General features: G+C 42.7%; 1 protein-coding gene across 1 annotated transcript; it reads left to right on the top strand.

The window, feature by feature from the left end:
- The first annotated feature begins 18,124 nt into the window (after positions 1-18,124).
- Positions 18,125-20,798, top strand: LOC136544757 (uncharacterized). Its single transcript, XM_066536820.1, has 5 exons — positions 18,125-18,527; positions 18,624-18,821; positions 19,052-19,232; positions 19,332-19,402; positions 19,639-20,798. The coding sequence occupies exons 1-5, from the start codon at positions 18,504-18,506 to the stop codon at positions 19,675-19,677; spliced, it is 513 nt and encodes a 170-aa protein (XP_066392917.1). The 5' UTR covers positions 18,125-18,503; the 3' UTR covers positions 19,678-20,798.
- Positions 20,799-21,100: the final 302 nt, after the last annotated feature.

Below are 21,100 nucleotides of genomic sequence, written 5' to 3'. Positions count from 1 at the left end.
CTAGGCGGATCTCTAGCTCCATTGAGTGGACCCTTTCGGCTTGCTCGTGTGTCCTCGGCATGAGACAAAAATTCCGTGTTGACACACGTTTCTGGCACGCCTGGTGGGACCCCACAATCATCATGGCAGCTCACAACAACAACGACATCCTTATGATACATTATAAAGATCTACCTGATGGAGATAAAGATGTCATCGGCAAAGCTACAGAAGAATTTCAGAGCAAATGTTTGTTGTCCTACACCAAAACACGTGACAACACAATTGTTCAGAAATTTCCACTACCGAGAGTTCTATTACACAGGCAGACAGACACAACCGAAGCTGAAGACAGGCATTTCTTTACGAAAGTTGTAGACATATGTTTGTGATGCCATATCAAGTCAGAATGAAGCTTTTTTAGACACAATCCATAACGCCATGAAAGAAGCGATTCATGGGTTTCAAGTTGGACCGGCTTATTACAACATTCTAGACCCGTCTACCCAAGGGACTAATCAAGTCGGTACCAGCCATCAAGAAGTAGCACCAGCTAGTAATGGTGATGTCCAGGCAGTTAAGGGTTCATCTAAACAGGCTCAAGGAACTACTACGAATCAGATACGATATAATCCTAGACCATTAGTACAGCATGTGCAACAGTTGACGGGGCAAGGCTAGAACCAGGTGATCAATTTTGGCACATCAGGCCACATACCATTGTCGGCTCAAAAAATAGCACCATCAATTCAAAGGATCCATAGAGATATAGATCCTTATGTCTATAATCAGAGACTTCAAGCAGCAAGCCAGCAAAGGACCCAGCAGATGGAGATTCCACAGGGTTATCACTATGGCATAAATTATAACACCCTTCACATGATTCTGAATCTAGGATACCAAGGCATATGGGATTTCAATCCATAGATGGGTCAGTAGGTGCAGAGAAATCCAAATTCAAATGCTGATGAGTTGCTGCTGAAGGTGACTAAGATGATGAAAAATCAGTTCGGTCTGAAGCCAAAAGGGCTGACCTTCTCGTACGAACACCCATATCCAGAATGGTATGATTTGGTAGCTCTTCCTGCAAATTATAGGCTTCCAGAATTTGCTAAGTTCACTGGCCAAGACAGTACAAGCACGATAGAACATGTCAGTCGGTATCTTACACAATTGGGTGAAGCATCAGCTGAGGATGCCCATCGCATTTGTTTCTTCTCCTTGTCCCTATTAGGACCTGCCTTCACTTGGTTTTCATCATTGCTAGTCAATTCTACTGTCAATTGGGCTAACCTAGAGAAGAAGTTTCATACATATTTTTACACTAGGACTGGAGAAAAGAAGATCACCGATCTGACAACTATAAGGCAGAAGACTAATGAATCGGGCACTGAGTTTCTTTAGAGGTTCTGAGAAACTAGGAACTTGTGCTTCTCCCTAAACTTGGTTGTTGATCAACTAGCTGCTTTAGCTGCTCAAGGGATGTTGCTAATGTGGAAAGAGAAACTGCTGGGACAAGAATTTGATAACTTGGGTCAATTGGCTCAACGAGTGGCAGTGCTCAATAGCTAATTCTAGAGCATGCGCAGAGATATCCGATTTTAGAAGGGAACCACAGTAGCAGAAGCTTATGATCCATACTCAGTCAATGACGGCTATGAAGATGAAGAAGAAGAGGTTGCTATAGCTGAATAGAATTGGGGCAAGAAAATGGTAATGGTGTCAAATCCTTAGGGAAGAGGAGTCGAGGAGAGCTATGACTTTGATATCACCACAAGCTCTTCGATTTCTTGCTTGAGAAGGGGCAGATCAAGTTACCCAATGGTCATGTTATGTTGCCCCCTGATCAGTTGAAAAATAAGAAGATCTGCAAGTTCCATAACGCTACTTCTCATTCCACTAATGAATGCAGAATCTTCCGACAGCATATATAGAAGGCTATTCAGCAAGGGAGGCTCAAATTTGATACGCCTCGGAAAATGAAAGTTGATGATAATCTTTTCCCAGGAGATCAAAACATGGTTGATGCTAGACTAATTAAAGGAAAGACTAAGGTCCTAACATCAACCAAATCAAGAGAAGCTAGAACAGTCGATCCCAAGATGCAAATATCGGCTGACGAGTACAGAGAAATTAGAAGACGTCGCGCTAAGCAAAAGAGCCAATATGAGCAGGGGAAAACATCAAAAGATGGGGCAACAAAGCTGTGAGTTACATCTCGGATCCTGTTGAATAAGTGGCAGCGACAGAAGGAAAAGGATTATCAGCGTTGGTTAAAGGATCAAGAATACCAGCATCAACTAGAAGAAGAGAGGTACGAAAGGAAGCAAACCGAATCACATTGGAATTGTCCTTTGTTCAGACATTGCTAGAATGAATGTTTGAAGTTGCCTACCAGACATGATTGTCCAGAATGCAGCAATCAATATTGGGAGTTTAAGCAATCTCAAACCAACCGCCGGTCTATCCATACTCAAGATGCATATCATCATAATAACATGGATCGGCCCTTAAAATGGAAGTGTTCATAATCGGCTGGGAAAAAGAGTTGTTGACCAGGACTGGGCTGATTATGAAGAAGAAGGCAATGAGAGAAAATATGTTTGGTAGGAAGGCCAATGGTGTCTAGGAGGTTTGACCAGAAGCCAGAAGAGAAGGGTGCAATGCCTAAGGAATAAAGAGATGGAACAGGCTCAGGCATCCGGTAAACCTCAAGTGTGGCGTACTAAGCAAACAGCCGATAGAAAGCAACCATCGGCTAATATCCAAATGGCTTTTCTGTTGCCATCGGAATTCAGAGGTCCGGTGAAACAAGAAGTGTATTCGAATTTTGATGAATCGGAGTATGAAGAGATAGTTGCCAAGTTGACGGTTGTACAACAAGTAATATTTGATAAACCAGTCAAGCATCGACACTTAAAGACTTTATATATGAAAGGTTTTGTTGATGAGAAGCCGATGGACAAGATGTTAGTAGACGGAGGTGCTTCTGTCAATCTTATGCCTTACACCACTTTTCGTAAACTTGGCAAAGGACCAAGAGATCTGATGGAGACTAACATGATGCTTAAGGATTTTGGAGGTAATACATCTAAGACAAAGGGGGCAATAAACGTTGAACTGACAATCGGGAGTAAGACTCTGCTCACCACATTCTTCATCATCGATGGAAAAGGGTCGTACAGTTCACTCCTTGGTCGTGATTGGATTCATCCGAACTGTTGTATACCATCGACCATGCATCGGTGTTTGATTCAATGGCATGGGGATGATGTCGAACTGGTTCGCGCTGATGAGTCTGTGAGCATCTCAATAGCTGATCCAGTCTTATGAGAACTAGGAGACTTCGAGTGCTTTTCTGGCAAGTTATGGAAGGAGGCTTCATTAAGATCAGCAATGAAAGCCAACAGCCGATGCAAGCGATCGGCTCTGAGAGTTTGTTTTAGTAGAAAAGTCACGACTTCACGTCAACCATCGGATTAAAGGAAAATAAGCACTAAGTCCTAGAGATGGGTTTAGGGCGACGTATATGGATGCTGAGTTGAATTGTAAGTGCGATTCAGAGTTAATGGATTTCTTAAAGGAGTTCTGTTTCACTTAATGGGATGCTTGACCTGGGTTTATTAATCGTTCGACCTTTGGTATGAAAAGTTCTACGGGACGTTATCCTGGCATTTGATCAATACTCGATAGCCAATTCATTTAGTTGTCGGCTCTAATAGCTGGTACCAGAAGGGTATCGCCTCTAGTTCAAAAAATGAAAATCTTCAAAGACAATAAAAGCCGATACGATACTTATCGCCTCCAGAGTAAGAAATAAAAACAAAGACTTCCATACACAAAGGCATTGCACTGAGGCGCATTCATGAAAGAGTAGTCTTTGTTCTTTTGTTTCCCCTAAGTACAATCTAGTCGAAGACTTTGTTCACCACATCCTGAGCAGATGTGATGTCCACGATGGCCTCCGCCGCTATGATGAATTCTTCTATCAAGTCCTCATGTCCTCAGGGTCGTCGCCAACCGGGAAGCCAACCTCCATGGCATGGAGGTCATGCCTGGTCTAGACCTGTGCCACGGTTAGCGCCATCGACGCGCCGTGACGAACACTGTGGAGGGCAATCTCCTGAATGCGGGCTGGGATGTCTTGGAGACGAGCGTCAATGAGGGAACCCTGAGCATTGACGGCGTCCGCGGCCGCGTTCGTCGCCAGTTGGAGAGACTCCAACTGCACCATTTGGGCTAGCAATTACAAAAGACTATCAAGACAAAGGCAGTGGAAATAGAATAGAAGCATTCATGGAATTCATCTTACCTGCCACCGTGGCGTCAGACTTAGCCAGCCGCGCTCGAACGGCGCTGGCCTCCTCGTTAGCCGCATTAAGGGCCGCTTGGAAGACCCCTAGATGAATCTTAAGCTGGTCGTTGTTCCGAATCACCTCAGAATAACGGTCCTCGGCCGCCCTCCATTCTCGGAAAAAGTGTCGGGCATCATTGCCGTTATATGAGTTGGAAGAATCCGACGACGAAGCCGACGCGGAAGATGCAGCATCAGTGGGTTTGCCAGTCCTGGGGAAAGGACGAACGCTGTCATTCACAACAAACCTATAGGCGAATCAGAACAGATCATCATCATGAACAGAGGTTGCCAATCTCACCTTATGCGTTGGAGACGCTGGTTCATCGGCATGTCCTCTTTCGGGACCTCCTCCGCCGCGCGCTTGCCTCGGTTGTCCTCGCTGGCCATGAGAAATGATTGAATGTACGGAAGGAAGAAAGAAAACCGCTACAGGGTTTTGGTAGGCGGAAGAGAGCAAAGGAACAGTTGCAGATGGCGATGTGTTTGAGGCCGAAGCCCTTGGCTGGTATTTGAAGACATGAAGCGAAGAGGCAGATGCCTAGAGACGCACAAAAGGCAACCGTAGTTAATAGAAGGCAAAATGCCACTTCACCAATGCCGAAGAGAATACGATGCCGGATGACTAAGGATAGAAGATCAAAGGGATCTCTTAATAAAGGCTGTGTTTTCAGACCTAGATAGAATTAAAACTAAGAGTCTAGGATCGGCTATTTTAAAATTGGCTCTTTAGCCAGAACGAAGGTGATCAATCGACTATGACAGCCCTTTAGTCTCATGCCTGTTCGAGTTCCCCTTGGCCAAAAGAATTTCACGATCAAAAGACTCCCCTGAAGCCTGTGTCACCTTTAGAACCTGATATTCAAAAATGGAGAAGGGAGATAAGACTCTGGAGAGGGCTGGGGATGAATTACCCTTGATGGCCAAGAGCAAAAGAGCTAATAGAGTCGCCTTATGAATTTGTGTATAGCCATAATACAGTCTCTCCTTGGGAAGTTCAAACTAGATCGAGGCGCATTTTGTTGCAGAGCGATTTATCAGCCGAAGTCTACAAGAATTTTGTGATGAATGACTTAGAAGACTTGAGTTGCCTTCGGCTGCGTGCTCTTGAAAAACAGTGAAGCCCATAAACTGAGGATTGCAAAATATTACGATTAAAAGGTCAAGAATGAGAAATTCTCTGAGAGAGATTTGGTCTGGAGAGTAAAATTGCCGAGCGGGTCAAAGGATAGCAAATCTGGCAAAGTAGTCAACTAATTGGGAAGGACCTTATCAGGTCAAGCGTTGTGCGCCTGATAATACTTATATTTTGGAAACACTAAAAGGAGAAGAAGAATTCGGTAGAGCAATCAAATGGGGAATATTTAAAGGAATATTACCCTAACGTTTAGATTAATACTTGATAACCAATTTGCTCAGTTGTCAACTCTAATAGCTGATACCATAAGGGTATCGCTTCTAGTGCGAAGATAAACCCAGAGGGGTAAAAGCCGGTACAATGTGTATCGCCCGCAGGAGCAAAGCAAACACAGATAAAGGGATGCATATAGTATGAAGTACAAAACAAAAGGAAAATCACTCAAGACGGAGAAATTTTTGCCAATATCACCTATTACAAACTACGGGCCGGAAAACACTTTGGCTACTATATCATCGGCTTGAGAGATAAAAGCTACAGAGTTAGCATCACTGAAGAAATCCTCAATCAAGCGTTCATAATCCCCAGGGTGCGCCGCTGCTGGAAAACCATGAGGGAGGAACCAAAGTTCATGGCCAGAATGGGCTTGCGCAGAAGCCAACGCCATGGCGGCACCATGGCGAATGCCATGCAAATTGACCTCCCTGACACGATTTGGGATGTCGTGCAGGCGAACCACCGGGACGGCGCCTCTAGCATTGACGAATCCTGCCGCGTGCTCCGTGACCAATCGGAGGCTCTCTAGTTGGGCAGACAAATCTAAGAGGATTGAAAGGGAAGATGATCAGATATCTCACCCGTGATTCTAGCCTCAGCCTTGGCCAACCTATGTTCCACCGAATCGGCCTCTGGAGGTGATCGATATCGAACCATGGCCAGAGCTAATTCTATGAGGGAAAGACATTCAACAAGACTCTGGCCATGCCGATCAATGGAGGCAAGCAGATCATCATTGTCAATCCGTCTCCTTTGATAACATGGGAGCTGGCGACAAGCTGATAACGAAGAAGACCCTAAAGGCCGAACGGAGTTGGCCCTATTCCCTAAGGTAGTGGGGGCATCACAAGCTGTACCCTCCTGATGATGAAGGCGCTGACGCGATGATGCAGGTCCATTGAGGGCCTCCTCAGCAAACCTCTTGCTATTCTCTATGATCTCAAACCTACGGAAAAGCAGGAACTATACTAAGGACGCGGAAGGTTTGAGACGAAGCAAGTTGTTTTTCGATCCCTAGCCGTGGCCCATATAAATAGCCCGGGAAGGCGAGGAGATAGATTTCACCAGGGGTTGTGAAATTGAAATCAGATGCGGAAACGGATCGACGCTCTAGAAATTCAGGGGACAGATAACAAGGAGACAACAGATTTGGGCTTATTGCTTCCCCAAGTTTCAGAATATCGTGGGATGGATACAAAAGGATTACATCGACAAACGATCAACCCACCAAGGTTTCTTTGGATTGAAGGGAGTTTGAATCCCCACAAGGCTGAAAGTTATCATAAAATGAGTCACATCGGCCCATTAATAAAATTATGACAAAGAAGGGGAGAAGCCGCTTGCCCAACAAATGCCCAGCTGATTTCTCAGTGACTGGGAAACCGCTGGAAAGAAGCTTGTGGCTTTCTCGATGGACATTTGATTGAGCAAACAAGGGGAAGGTGTCCATGCATTTTAACCCTTGCAAACACTAGAACTCTGCAAGTATGGAGAGAAGACCTAGGCGATATCACAAGGATTCTTCTAACTGCAGTAGCAGATTCTCTTGCTCAACAAGGTGCTAAGATGGGAGACACAATTACCCTATGCACAAGAATTCTTCTAACCGCTCAAGATCTTCATAGCAAAAAGATAGACCATGGAAGGTCCGGCGAAGTCAGAAGCACTTGAGGGGGCAGATGGAAGAGAAACATGGCTGAATTGTTGAGTTGCTCTCGCTAGGGTCGGATAGACATTTTATAGCCGGCCTGGAAAGATGAATCTAAGTGCTCGTGAAGCAATGATACTCTCGTAAAAAGTTTTGAAGCATGGGCTCATGAGCTGACATAGATGGTGACAAACAGTAGACCCCAGATCAAGATTCTCTACCCATGACTGTGGCCCAATCGGGGATACAGACATGATAATTTTGGAATAAAATTATTTTTATCCCAAAATTGGGGGGCATGTGTTTACACTAAAATTTAGAAGAAGAGTCTCAGGGACTTAAAAGCTCCCAAGATCATGTCATCAAGGAATCAATCGCGTGCAGGACGGTATTAGCTGATTCGAATGCAAAAACTAGAATCGTCTTTCTTTAGATAGCGCTAGCAGATAACGACAAAGGCTATGATCGGCGCCGGGACAAGACATGTTGGACTCTACAAAAAGGGAAAGATTAGAGTCAAAGTTATCTTAAATTAGGAATATTTTCCTTAGGGTCAAAGATTGTGATGAGTCGTGCTTAGATAGGAGTCATGTGTAGGTCCCGGGTATAAATATCAAAGCCCGGATATTGTAAAACACACAATCAATCAAATACAAGTTCCTTACTTTTTTGGCTCTGGCCACCCCTTAGGAGTAGGAGTAGAGTAGATCTCGGCAAGTTCTTCAGCAAGTATGGCTGCATCGATCTGGTCGACCTCCATTGCTTGTCTGTAAGTATTGTCATGGCTTATACCTCTGTTTGTACGGCTGCATCGATCCGGTCGACCTCCACTGTGACTCTGTATGAGTTAGTTATCGATTCTTGTCTAGTTCAAGTAAGGTTGCATTGATCCGGTCGACCTCCACTGCTCGAACTAGATTAAGGTCAAGTTATCGGCTCTATCTAAGGGTGGCGTTCCTTCGGATAGATTCATTAAGTTACCGATATTGCTTATTGCTTCATTATTTATTTAATTACAACAATATCACTTCACCCGATTGGGATTGATCTAGATCGGCCTTATATCCTTTTTAACTCATCGTTTGTTAATCTGAATTTGATTTAATCTGCACTTTAAACGCTGAGTTATGTTTTATTGGGTGTTTTATATCAATCTTGACCGTGCAAAGCGTGCGGTTAAGGCGTGTCTAATATTGAGTAGATCTATTGGCTTGCGAAAATTGTTCCATGGCCCGTTATCATGGCCTGTGTGATTCTGCCTCACACCCTACTGTTAGCACCGTAGAGTGGGCATCGTTATTTGATAGATCCGTTCCTAAGAGGGCATGACCTTAACTATGCGCTATGCCTGAATCGGCTATTTTAGCCGATATCGAACGCTTTTACGAATAGTTCACATCATGAGATTGTTGAAGTAGAGATAGGTTGAAAGATGTGTTAGCCCCATGATCTTATTATTATATTATGGCCTGCATGATTCTGCCTCATGCCCCACTGATATTAGTAATAAGTTAGGGTCATCGAATCTATTGTTGTTTCTACAGCCTGCATGATTCTGCCTCATGCCCCACTAGTCATAGCGATAGATGAGATCTAATATGTTCATTAGATTTATCTTTATTAAATGGTTGAATGATGATGAACTGTTTCTTTTACATAAAAGGGGTTCGGTTACTTGCAGTCATTGGCTTAGCATAAATTAATCATTGTTGATATCCTTTTGCCAATGACCAATATTTATTTAAATAATGATATTCATCCTGAATGACAACCGATTCTTCTTACACAACCCCATGAGCTTTAACTGATTTATTCTTATGAATATGTTGGAATCGACTATTTAGTTGATCTTCTTTCATATCGGCTCTCAGAGCCACACATTCGAGACTGTCTGGCAACACCGACATGTTCCGCCCTTAATTACTGATAAACTTTCTCTCCTTGTCAATTGTAGGGTCAAATTGACTGTTATGTCTCGGGAGGAGCACGCAGGATCGACCATCCCTGCGCTGAAGCTAGGTGGATCTTCAGCTCCATCGAGTGGACCCTTTCGGCTTGCTCATGTGTCCTCGGCACGAGACAAAAATTCCATGTCGACAATGTGTTTAACCAAGTGTTCACTTTAAATACGGCACATAAAATTTGGTTAAAACTTCAAGAGCTCCATGACGGCACATCTAATGTCTGTGAGCAAAAACATTTTCTAGCTAAACAAAATTATGATTCATTTACAATGAATAATGATGAGCTTGTTCATGATATGTATTCTCGTTTGAATCTAATTATCAATGAGCTCCATTCAATAGGATTAACAAAGCTAGATGATGCGGACATTGTGAGGAAGATCATCTCCGTGCTACCACAAAAGAAATATGCAAGCATCATCACCATTCTTCACAACATGGAGAACTTGAGCACCATGATCCCTGGGCATAGTCATTGGCAAGATAGTGGTATTTGAAATGTCACGTAAGATGGGTCAAGATGAAGCCTCTTCATTGAGCAAAGGCAAAGCTCTCGCATGTAGCGAGAAAAAGAAAATGAAGGGCAAGCAAGTTGAGACAAGCTCAAGCTCCTCAAGTGAAGAAGAAGAAGAAGATGAGGACGATGATGATTCAAGTGAAGATGATCAATCTTCCTTCTCCACCTCCGACCTTGATGAAGAATCAATCAAACTAATCAACAAGGTGGAGAAGATGATCCAAAGGCTAAATGTCAAGAGTGTGCCCATCCAAATCCAAGATCTCATTTTCACCAATCAAAGAAATGAGCAAAGAAAGAGAGGATGCTATGGATGCGGCGAGTTGGGGCACTTTGTGGAAGTTTGTCAAAACATGCCCACACCCAAGATAAAGAAGAAGGCATGCAAGAACCAAGCCCTCACATCAATAAGGTCATGGGATGATTCTTCAAGTGAAGAAGAACACCATCACAAGAGGCGAGGGCGCAAGCACTCATCATCAAGCTCTTCTCGTATTTGCCTTATGGCACAAGGTAACGTAAGCTCATCCTCTAGTGAGAGTGATAGTGATGATGAAATGCCTTCTTGTGATGAAATTGTGCAACAAAATCTTAATTATGCTAAAGTTTGCACTAGTCAACAAAAGAAGCTCAAAAAATTAAAAGAAAAGCTAGATAGTTCACAAGAATCATACAAAACCTTGCTTAAACAATATGAGAACTTTGCTAATCTCAATGTTGAACTATGTACTAAAATTGAGCAACTTGAGGCTAGTGCAACAACAAATGCATGCACAATCAATGATGAGCGACTTGTAAAGAAAAATGAAAAATCAAAAGAAAAGTTAGCTAGCTCACAAGATGCTTATAAATGTTTGCTTGCTAAAATGGAAACCATGTGCAAACATTGTGATGAGCTAACTAATAAAGTTTCTAATCTTGAAGCCGTTAATACAACCCCCACCAAGGCATCTAAAAAGAAAAGTTCTATCTTTAACCTATCTAAAAAGGACGCCTCTTCTTCTTGTAATGATTTATGTTTAGACTCATCCTTGTGCAACCAAGTTTGGGTTAAGAAAGTTGTTGTAGATACATGCACACAAGAGGTTGCAAAGGAGAATGAGCAACTCAAGCAAGAAGTAGCTCGCCTCACCAAGGACTTGACACAAGTGAAAGGCAAGGCGGAGCAAGCCCAACTTCATCAAGATAACACCATCAAGAGAGTAAAGAAGCTTGATGAAGGACAAACCGTGGTTTGCTACATGTGCCACAAGGAAGGTCACAAGTCCTATGAGTGTAAGATGAAGAATAGGGGAGGAGCAAAGAAGAAAGAGAAGAAGCAAACAAGCAAGCTCTCCAACACCTACACCAACAAGGTGGACAAGAAGGCCTCTACACCATACTTGTTAAAGAAGAAGAAAAATGACAAGGTGGTGGCCATCAAGGTGAACAAGCAAGCCATCAATGGGGTCAAACGCTTTTGGGTGCCAAAGAAAATCATTTCCAACATGAAGAGCACCAAGAAGGTTTGGATCCTAAAAGGGAAGTGAGAGGTCCGATGGACGTCGGGGAATTTGGAGACTTGGCAAAGTATGGATGCATTTCATGGGGTGCATCATGATGGACAAAATCATTGCCAAGTGGGTTAGTGAATACTATGGACCCAAATTCCCCTTCCCATGTTAGGTAACTAGATGCATTTTTCTTCAAGTGTTACTAGATTTAATTTCCTAACTAGTGGCATCTTTAAGCATCTAGTTACTCTTCATGCCTAGGTTTGCATTTGCATGCTTATATCTTTTGTCATGCATACACTAGGTATATCTTATGGTAGGCTTGCTCGGTTTTATTCTTATTCCTCGGAGCAATTCTACATGGTTTAAAATTGTTTAGGTGCACGGCACATAGCTTGTCTTTCGATTGTTCATCTAATATGTGCCAAAGTCCAAATTGTAGATAGTTTCTCCCGAATATCGCCTTCGAAAATGACTCTCACATTCATGTGATGTCATCTTTCAAGTGGTATTTTTGATTCTAAAATCAATGTGCATGTTTCCTACAAGTATTCCATACTTGTGTGGACAAATTTAGGGGAGGTTACTCTACAAGTTGGATGCTTTGAGACTAACACCTTTTCAAGATTATCATGTGTGTTGTTGTCTCATTGCAAGGAAAATGGAGTCTCCGGAGTTAAGCATCATACTTCAAATATCCACCACCAATTGGAAGTGGTAGAAATCAAATTGATTTCCACATATGGTATTTCTAAACCGATATCATCATGTTGATTTTATTTTGATATTTATATGCTTTCTCCATGCATTATATAGATTAAATTCCTTTGAGCAATAATTTACTAATTATGCATATGCTTTGCCTTCTACCATATGTATGCATATATTTAGGGGGAGCTTAGTCTATATAATGTGAGAGTCAAATTTTGTGACATATTCCACTCTACATACAAAGATTCACAAAGTTTGACCCTCTCTTGTGCAACTAATGTCTTCCTTTTTGGTGCTTGATTCCAAAGGGGGAGAATTTAGAGGACCAAAAGCAAGCATTAATTTGTAGGACCAAAAGCTAGATCATAATAATTTATAAGTAGTAATGGTCTACAAGTGGTAATGGTCCGAGAAAGGGAGGATAGTGGATTATAGATTAGTCTATGTAATGGGGAGAATTTGTAGGAAGCAAGGCTTAAATCCATAATACCACATGGGGATTTTTGCAAGGGCAAGATAAGTTTTCAAGTGGTATCTTCTAGTCCTACAAATAGTATATTTTATCATCATATAACCTTGTCCCTTTCATTGCATCCTAGCAAGTAGATAGTTTTTTAAAATTCCAAATTTCAATTATTTGCTTGCTTTGGTCGTGTTGTCATCAATCACTAAAAAGGGGGAGGTTGTAAGAAAAATGGACCCTAGACCCATTTACTTTGGATTTTGGTGTTTGATGACCAACACAACCAAATTGGACTAATGAATTCGCAAGTGATTGTTTTGTAGTTCAATGGGGTGCAAGACGTGACTTGGACGAAGGCGACGTGATGATCCGATGATCAACACCATAAGCAAGACCCTAGGAGCACAAGAGAAGACCCAAGATATCAAGCAAAGTCCAAGCACGAAGATATGAACCAAGTAGTATGAAAGATCATGAAGAAACGAGCTCATAGAGGTGACTGGACGCTGGCGGAAAGTGACCGGACGCTCCGATCAAGAGACTCGGCAACAGCAGGCGTCAGCAGTAGCGACCGAACGCTGAGCAGCAAAGTGACCGGACGCTGGGTGCCAGAGTCCAGTCAACATCAGTAAGGTTCTAGAGAGCAGTTTTCATGACCGGACGCGTCCGGTCTGTGCTGATCGGACGCTGGTCAGAGTCCGGTTAGTAGCAGAAAAGCGGGATTTCGTCCCCAACGACTACTTTCTCAGTGGGGCTTATAGATAGACCCCCCAACCAGCCTTTTGAGATGTGTGGAGCTGAGGAAACATATCAAGGGTGTTGATACACCATTTAAGTGATCTCCACTTGCATAGCGCTTAGTGATTCATTAGGTGATTAGCGTAGGTGCTTTGCGAAGTGCTTAGGTTGATTAGACCACCACTTATACGCTTGCTCTAGGTTTAGGCCTAGTGTTTAGTGAGGTTTGCATACCTCTTACCACTCGGTGCTTGCGTGCACCATTGTTGTACATCGGAGGGGTTGTAGTCTTGCAAGATCACACCAACCGCGGTTGTGGTGTGGCCGCCACCGTGTACCAGAGGGAACAAGGCCCGCGGCGTTTCGGCCAGAAGCTTGATAATGAAGACGGCGGGGAGCATCTAGGAGAGCCTTGCCAGAAGGCATGTCGGAGAACCACTTGCGTGTGGGGAAGGCCCGAGGGTATCCACGGAGTTACCTGACCGGGAGCTTGGCCCTTGCGAGTGATTCCTTGCGAGGGGCTCCAATGAGGACTAGGGAGAAGCTTGCGTGCTTCTTGATACCTCAGTAAAAATACCGGAGTCATCGACAGGAGTTTGCATATCTCTACCTTGCTCTTTAGCTTCCACATTTACATTGATTGTATTACTCTTTTTGCGGTAGAGATAGCAACACACTAGCAAAATCATAGTTGCACATTTGGATAGTTTATCTTTTGTATAGGTTTTGCTAAGGTTAGAAAAAGAGGCCATAGTTTAGAGTTAGATTTTTAAGTTGCCTAATTCACCCCCTCTCTTAGGCGTCACAGTCCTCTACATTCCCGAACAGTTGTCGGGTTAGTGCCTGGTTGCAGTTTTGGTAAAAAAATGTCTGCTATGGGTTTATGGCCTTCTGAATTTATTTATTTTTCCATAAGCCACTAAATGTCTGTTGGATTTCCATACAAATATAGAATGCATGATACGCTAATCTCCTAGCATTGTCAAACAAACTTGTGCTCATGATCACCTAGCCAAAATATTAGTATCTTAGTTTTGATTAAATTTGAGCCGCATTGTACTCATGATTGGTAATTTGATGTTGATCTACAAGATATATTATCTCATGAAATATTTTGGCATTCCGTTGTAACGCACGGTCTATATAGGAGAGTTTGTGAGCCTGTGACACCTTGCTCTCCGTGACTGTGTTAATTTCACGAACTTTGCTTTTTTTAAAAAAAAAATGGAGCCGGCAGGAGAGCTGCCTATTGTATTAAAAAGAAGGGAGCCTAGAAAGGCACTGTACAAACATATACAAATGTGTACAAGAGGGCAAAAGCTAGACACGCCCCACCACAGGTGGCCTCAAATCACACGTGTAATAATAAATTGGAGATATGCTTTGCTCCCGTCATTGCCCACAAGTCAGCTTCTTCCTTGATCTACTGGAGGAGATGCATTGGTGCGGATTCTTTGCGCTCAAAGATTCTTGCATTTTTTTCATTCCACACTTCCCAACAAACAAGAATGATAATGGAGCGCAGTCCTTGCCTCGCGGTCGAAGGTGTTCGATCTAGGTTTTTCCACCAAGTTTGTACGGAGTCTCCTAGCACCCAGACAGAAGGTCGCAGGTGTTCGTTGCCTAGCCATATTGCAATGCCCTCCCAAATGCACAAAAGAAATAGATATCGGAGATTTCTTTCTGCCGATATAAAATATTATCTTAGGCGCATCACGAAAAGGTCTATAAAGTAGAGTTTGTAAGCCTGTGACGCCGCGCTCTCCGTGACTGTTAATTTCACAAACTTTGCTTTTTGGATTAACTCTAATTTTAATGTTGATATTTAATTTTTACAGTATTGTTATCTTATCGTGTGATCCGTGTGTTTTTAGTATAAATTGTTAGCTATCCCGTAGCAACGCACGGGCACGCTACCTTATGTTGCATTTTATATACTCCTGAGAGTAGTTACTCCCATAATCAATAAATCACGTTGCGTATGTGTACGTACTCATTTATCAGTTTGAGTATATTGACATATTAATATTAAGATACTCTAGATCTTTACTATGTGAATTGTTTTTAAAAGAGCACATATTTTTTAATATATTATATAATACTATGATAGTAGCATAAAAAAATAAATATAACCATATACTCTAAGTATAAATACATACTTGTCATATATAGTACCCTAGATGGTCTATTATGATGATATACTCCATCTACATACACTTCATCGGGTCATATACGCCCTAAATCTAGAGATATACACATGAGAGTAACCACTCCCTGAGAGTAAAAAATAATTTATATATATATATATATATATATAGCGTGCCTGTGCGTTGCTACTGGATAACTAAATCTTTTGTACTAAAAACACACGGATCGCACAATAAGATAACAATACTGTTAAATTAAATACCGACGTCAAAGTGATATTTAATTCAAAAAGCAAAGTTCGTGAAATTAACACAGTCAAGGAGAGCGCGACGTCGTAGGCTCACAAACTCTACTGTATAGACTTTTTCGTGATACGGCTAAGATAATATTTTATATCGGCAAAAAGAATTCTACGATATTCATTTCTTTCATGTGCCAATAAATCCATAAATAAGTTCTACTGCATCTCCATATAATCATGTACACACAGGTTCGAGTATATATGCAAATAGGTTCGTGCTCGTGCGTTGCTACGGGATAGCTAAACTTTTATACTAAAAACACACGGATCGCACAATAAGATAACAATACTGTAAAAGTATATGACCGACGTTAAAGTGACATTTAATCCAAAAAGCTAAGTTCGTGAAATTTACACAGTCACAGAGAGCGTGCCGTCGCGGCTCACCAACTCTACTGTGTAGATCTTTCCGTGATGCGGCTAAGATAATTTTTTATACCGGCAGGAAGAGATTTCCGATATCCATTTCTTTCGTGCGCCAACAAATCTACGAATAAGTTCCACCACATCTTCATACCATCCTGTACATGGCGCTAGCAAGCGAATTAGCCATAACTTATGTAATTAGTTTTATAATTAGCTCATGTTTAGTCCTCCTAATTGATATCTAAAAATTCATTGTGACATGGACTAAAGTTTAGTCTGGGATCCAAACACTCCTGACTCTCGACTTCTGCTGGCTGCTCACTTGCACCACCATGCCTATGTATCTGCACGTATATACTCTAATGCCAGAACATCTAAGATGGTCTTTATTGTCCACCCTTTGAAAATATCATAACTTTAAGGTTGCCATTTGTGTATGCTGTAGGATTGGGATGGTTTGTACTGGTCCATGAGGGTGTCCATGAGAGTCAAAATTTTTGATGCCATTATGATGTCTAACTTACCAATCAGACAGAGACGAACTTGATTGTTAAAATATTTTCAACACTGCTTTCATATACTCCCTCTGTCCCAAAATAGAATTCATTCTCGCTTCCCGAGAAGTTAATTTTTTTTAACTTCGACCAATTATATATAAAAGAATATTAATATCATTACATAGAACATTGAATATATTTTCATAATAAACTTATTTAGAGATATAAATATTGCACGTATTTTTTACAAACTTAGTCAAAGTTGAGAAAGTTTGACCTACATGCATCCCATAACGACTTATATTTTGGGTAGATGAAGTATATGCTAATAGGAGTAGTCAACTGAAAGTGGTGATGAACACAACAATACTTTCATATTATATGCTAATAGGAGCACGAAGAAACGCAGGGGAATAGCCCTATATACTAATGGTGGGAATATTCGTTTAGAAAATTGCAGAAGGTTCACTAGTCTCACCATGTATAATCTGCACATCTTTTATTTGGCACCACTGATGTTTCCTTCCATGCATGATTATTGTTTCCTTACATGCATGATTATTGTTTCATGCATGATTATTGTTTCCTTCCATGCATGATTATTGTTTTCTTCCATGCATGATTATCGTGGGATCGCAGGCGTGGGCAGACGGACGAACCAAAATAAATGTTACACCAAAAAATATCCACACTTTGTTCTTTTTAGTTATAGGAGATTATGCTGGATACTGAATAATATAATAATAAGTACGCGAGTCCAGATCACCGACCCCAAATCCCGGACCCCCGAGCCAACCACGGGCACTACGGGCGCTCCCAGTGCCGGTTCCCCCCGCTCAGTGGCGGAACCATGGGGGGCTAGGGGGGCTGCAGCCCCCCGTGAGAGTGATTTTCCTTTGTTTTTACCGTAGAAAAATATGATTTCACCATTAATCTTCGATATTTGTTCTAAATCTCTATTGATTAGCCCCCCAAGGTGCTCATCTTGGCTCCGCTAATGCCCCCGCTCCCAACTCCTCATTATCCTATCAAGTGTTTTTTTTTGAGTCTGTCTACCACACAATCATGTGTTTTATACAGTTTCAACACATGAATTTTTTTACATTATAGGATTAAGATCCAACAGCCTCCACCATTCTTCTACCTCCAGCCTCCACAGATTACATATTACAGATCACATTTTTTTTTCTATAGAAAAACAAATCACAAATCAAGCGAACATGCTGATTTAACTGTAATCGGCTCCATTCTCGAAGCCGGTCGTCACTCGTCGCGATCGTTCTGGGATCGAAAGGCTGCCCGTGCAAGCGCAAGACCCCCAACGCACAGGAAGGCTAAGTGGTCCGTACAGAAGTGACGCGCTCGATACCGGCTTCCTTCCGCGCGGGATGCGTGTGCACGCAAAGGGAGAGGACGAAAAAGGGAGAGATAAAAAAATCTCTCTCTCTCTCTATATATATTTTTGGATTAAAACACACGTGCAGCATTTCGGCTTCTCCGAGCTCGCCGCCCCCTCCGCCACGAGCCCTCCTTCTGCGCTGCTGTCTCCGGATAGCCACGGTCAACGAACGGCTATGGCGGCGGCTCCGGGCACCTAGCGTGGCCGCGCTGCAGGCTCCCAAGCGGTCGAGTGAGTTGCAGCGCCGGCGAGCTCGTGGAGTCAACGACGTTCTCCCATCGTCGGAGATCGGGAAGGCCACCTTGCTCTCGACGTTAAGGAGCGCCGGCGGCACCTCATCCACGACGCGCTGTTGTGGCCTCGAGCGGCGAACTGAGTAGGCGGCGGAGATCCGGTCGACCGCAGGCAAGGTGGCCGGCCCGGCAGCAGGCAGGAGGCCGAGCCCCCTCAGATCCCGTCGGCAGCAGGCAGGAGGCCGAGCCACCACGCCCCCTTGCGAGCTTCGAGCCGGATGAGGAACGAGCAAATCGACAAGGTGCGCCCTTTCCTCTTCCATAGCTCGATCCCTTCCTACCTCCGTCCAGATCCAACAGATTTTTATATTTATGCCTCCATCCTCGCCTCTGGCTAGGCCACGGACGTCGTCGGCCGCCGCAGCACTGGGCGCGGTCGCCATGTCGCTTGGTGGCAGCTTCGCCTCACACATGGGCACCGCTTTTCTGCCGCACGCTTGGCTCCCTGGCAGGGTACAGCGAGCCCTGGAGTCGAGTTCTCCCCTGACTCCGTCAGGGCGAGTAGTATCCCACCGTATATGCTTGCTTGTTTCCAGGTAACGTGTGTTCTTTGTAAATCCCAAATTCAAATCGATTTCCATTCCTTTTTTATTCAAATCAATGCATGACCGGCCGCACCACACCCAGCATCAGGTGAAACATCGATTAATGTGCATAAAAAATTGTGTCCCAATCTTGATCTTTTGCGAGATCCAGTAGTATAGTTTGTTGATTAATATGCATAAAAAATTGATTAATTTGATTGCTTGTATTTTTTCTTTTGCAGATTTGGAACATAGGGCACATATCAGTTAGTGTGCTTGCAGCGCGTCATGACTCATCGTCAGCTCCTGCCGCGAAATCCCGGAGAAAGGAGTGGCAATTCGCCTGGCGATGCTGTTGCCACTGTCAGCCCACCGCCACCGCCTCTCCTGCGTGTGCTCCTCCAACACTGCTAGTAGATCCAGGTGCCCCTTCCCTAGACCCCCTTCCCCATCTCGGCGTTTGCACCATCTCCTACTCCTCACCCTTCCCCTTCTTGATTCGATTTGATGATTCGAGTGCAGGATGTGTTCCCTGCAACTGTTCGATTGTCGGCGCAGGTCGCGGCCAGGAGCTCCTCTTTAAGTGCAGCAAGGTGAGTTTGTGGATGTGGTGCAAGCCTCAAGATTCACGTTCAAAAAAGTACTATTCTTGTTTAGTTTAGCTCATTTTGTGTACATTGGTGTTGATTTTCTCTACTTCTGCCTGCAGATTTTTAATTAAATAAATACTCCTAAAATTTAACCTTTCAAAATAAATTATTGTATTCTTATTCTGTAAATGTGTTCATAAACCCTGTTTAGCTGATTTTTCTTATTTATTGGGATTTAGGAAATGGCGAGTAGCTTAGCTGAAGTAGGATTGCACTAGGCCATGTAATTCGAAGGATCCATCCCCCACCAGCCTGCCGCTAGTGACGTGCATATGCTTCAAGCCTTGAAGCAACTCTCAGCTGCAGTACACAGGATACTCGTTGGAATGACCCATCTGTTGCTGGGCTGGTGCTGCCCACATCCTTGTCTTGGATTTTGCACAAAGGTGAAACAGTGCTCCCTTTGCTTAATTTGTAATTTGTTCAACTACAGAATTATAACAAAGCATACATATTTACCAATATTGAAGGCTTGAATTTTCTCCCGCTGCTCACTTGTTCATTCATTGCGTATATTGATTGATGCTTTAGTGATCTTGTTAATTACCAACAATGATTATTTAATACAAATTTTAGCTCCTAATCTTCATTCCTGAGGCCGACTATTTCATGGAAAGTTCAGCTTCAGGGTATTCCATTACTAATTAATGCACCATATGTACGTTTGTAATGATGGAATTTTACACCTTACTCAGGATTGATATGATCTCATCTCATTATAGAATGTTGTAACGATTTGGATGAGTTATTCAGATTTAATATGGTTCAGATGAGGCTATTGTTGTGGATTAGTATTGGAATTATTACAACAATGTAGTAGTATAATAACTAGTTATTTGTATTCACAGGACATTATTTGCGATTAGACTATATAGTGGGGTTAGACCCTGTCCACGTAAATAGAATTCAGGGTTCTTGCTTGTGGCACTGCCTAAATCTAAATGATTTTTGCATTTATAATATGCCTGGTTTTCTTGCTCTTTATTTAGAGCACACACTTCTTTCATTTCAGTATTGATCCATTTTCTGGTAAAACCCCATAGCCAACTGAACCATGCAATGGTTTTCATGCAGCTCAACTTCAGTTACCAGATTGAATAACAATGGATACCAGATAACTAAGGGAAAGGTCATTTGAAACCACATTTATTTAAATTGAAACATTTCACTGTCACCTTTCAATGTTGTTCCTATGGTAACATGACATTATAACATTCAGGAGCTTAATCGATTAGCAGGAGCAGAGGAACTTGTGAATTTGTCAGGGTTTATGTAGCCTATACACTAGGTCACATTTCTTGGTAGAATGGGTTAAGATGATGCATTTGCTTATGAAATAGTTTTCATCAAGTTCATTTCTGTAGAATAACACCGCACACCCTAATCAGGGGGGGTGCCTTCATTATATAGCCTAATAGGCTAGGGTTACAATGTACACAGGCCAATGGGCCATACGCCCAATATGGGCTGTTATAATTACATTCTAACACCCTCCCTCAGTCTAAGCGGGAGTGTCACGAACACAAAGACTGGACCTAAAGTCAGTGAACAACTGTACAGGTAACCCTTTGGTCATAATGTCCGCGAACTGATGAGATGATGGAACATGGAGCACCCGAACCTGTCCCAAAGCAACCTTCT

The sequence above is a fragment of the Miscanthus floridulus genome, chromosome 3 (genome assembly GCF_019320115.1).
Source record: "Miscanthus floridulus cultivar M001 chromosome 3, ASM1932011v1, whole genome shotgun sequence".
NCBI lineage: Eukaryota > Viridiplantae > Streptophyta > Magnoliopsida > Poales > Poaceae > Miscanthus > Miscanthus floridulus.
The sequence above is the reverse complement of the archived record's forward strand: the minus strand, read 5'-3'. Positions and strand labels throughout refer to the sequence as shown.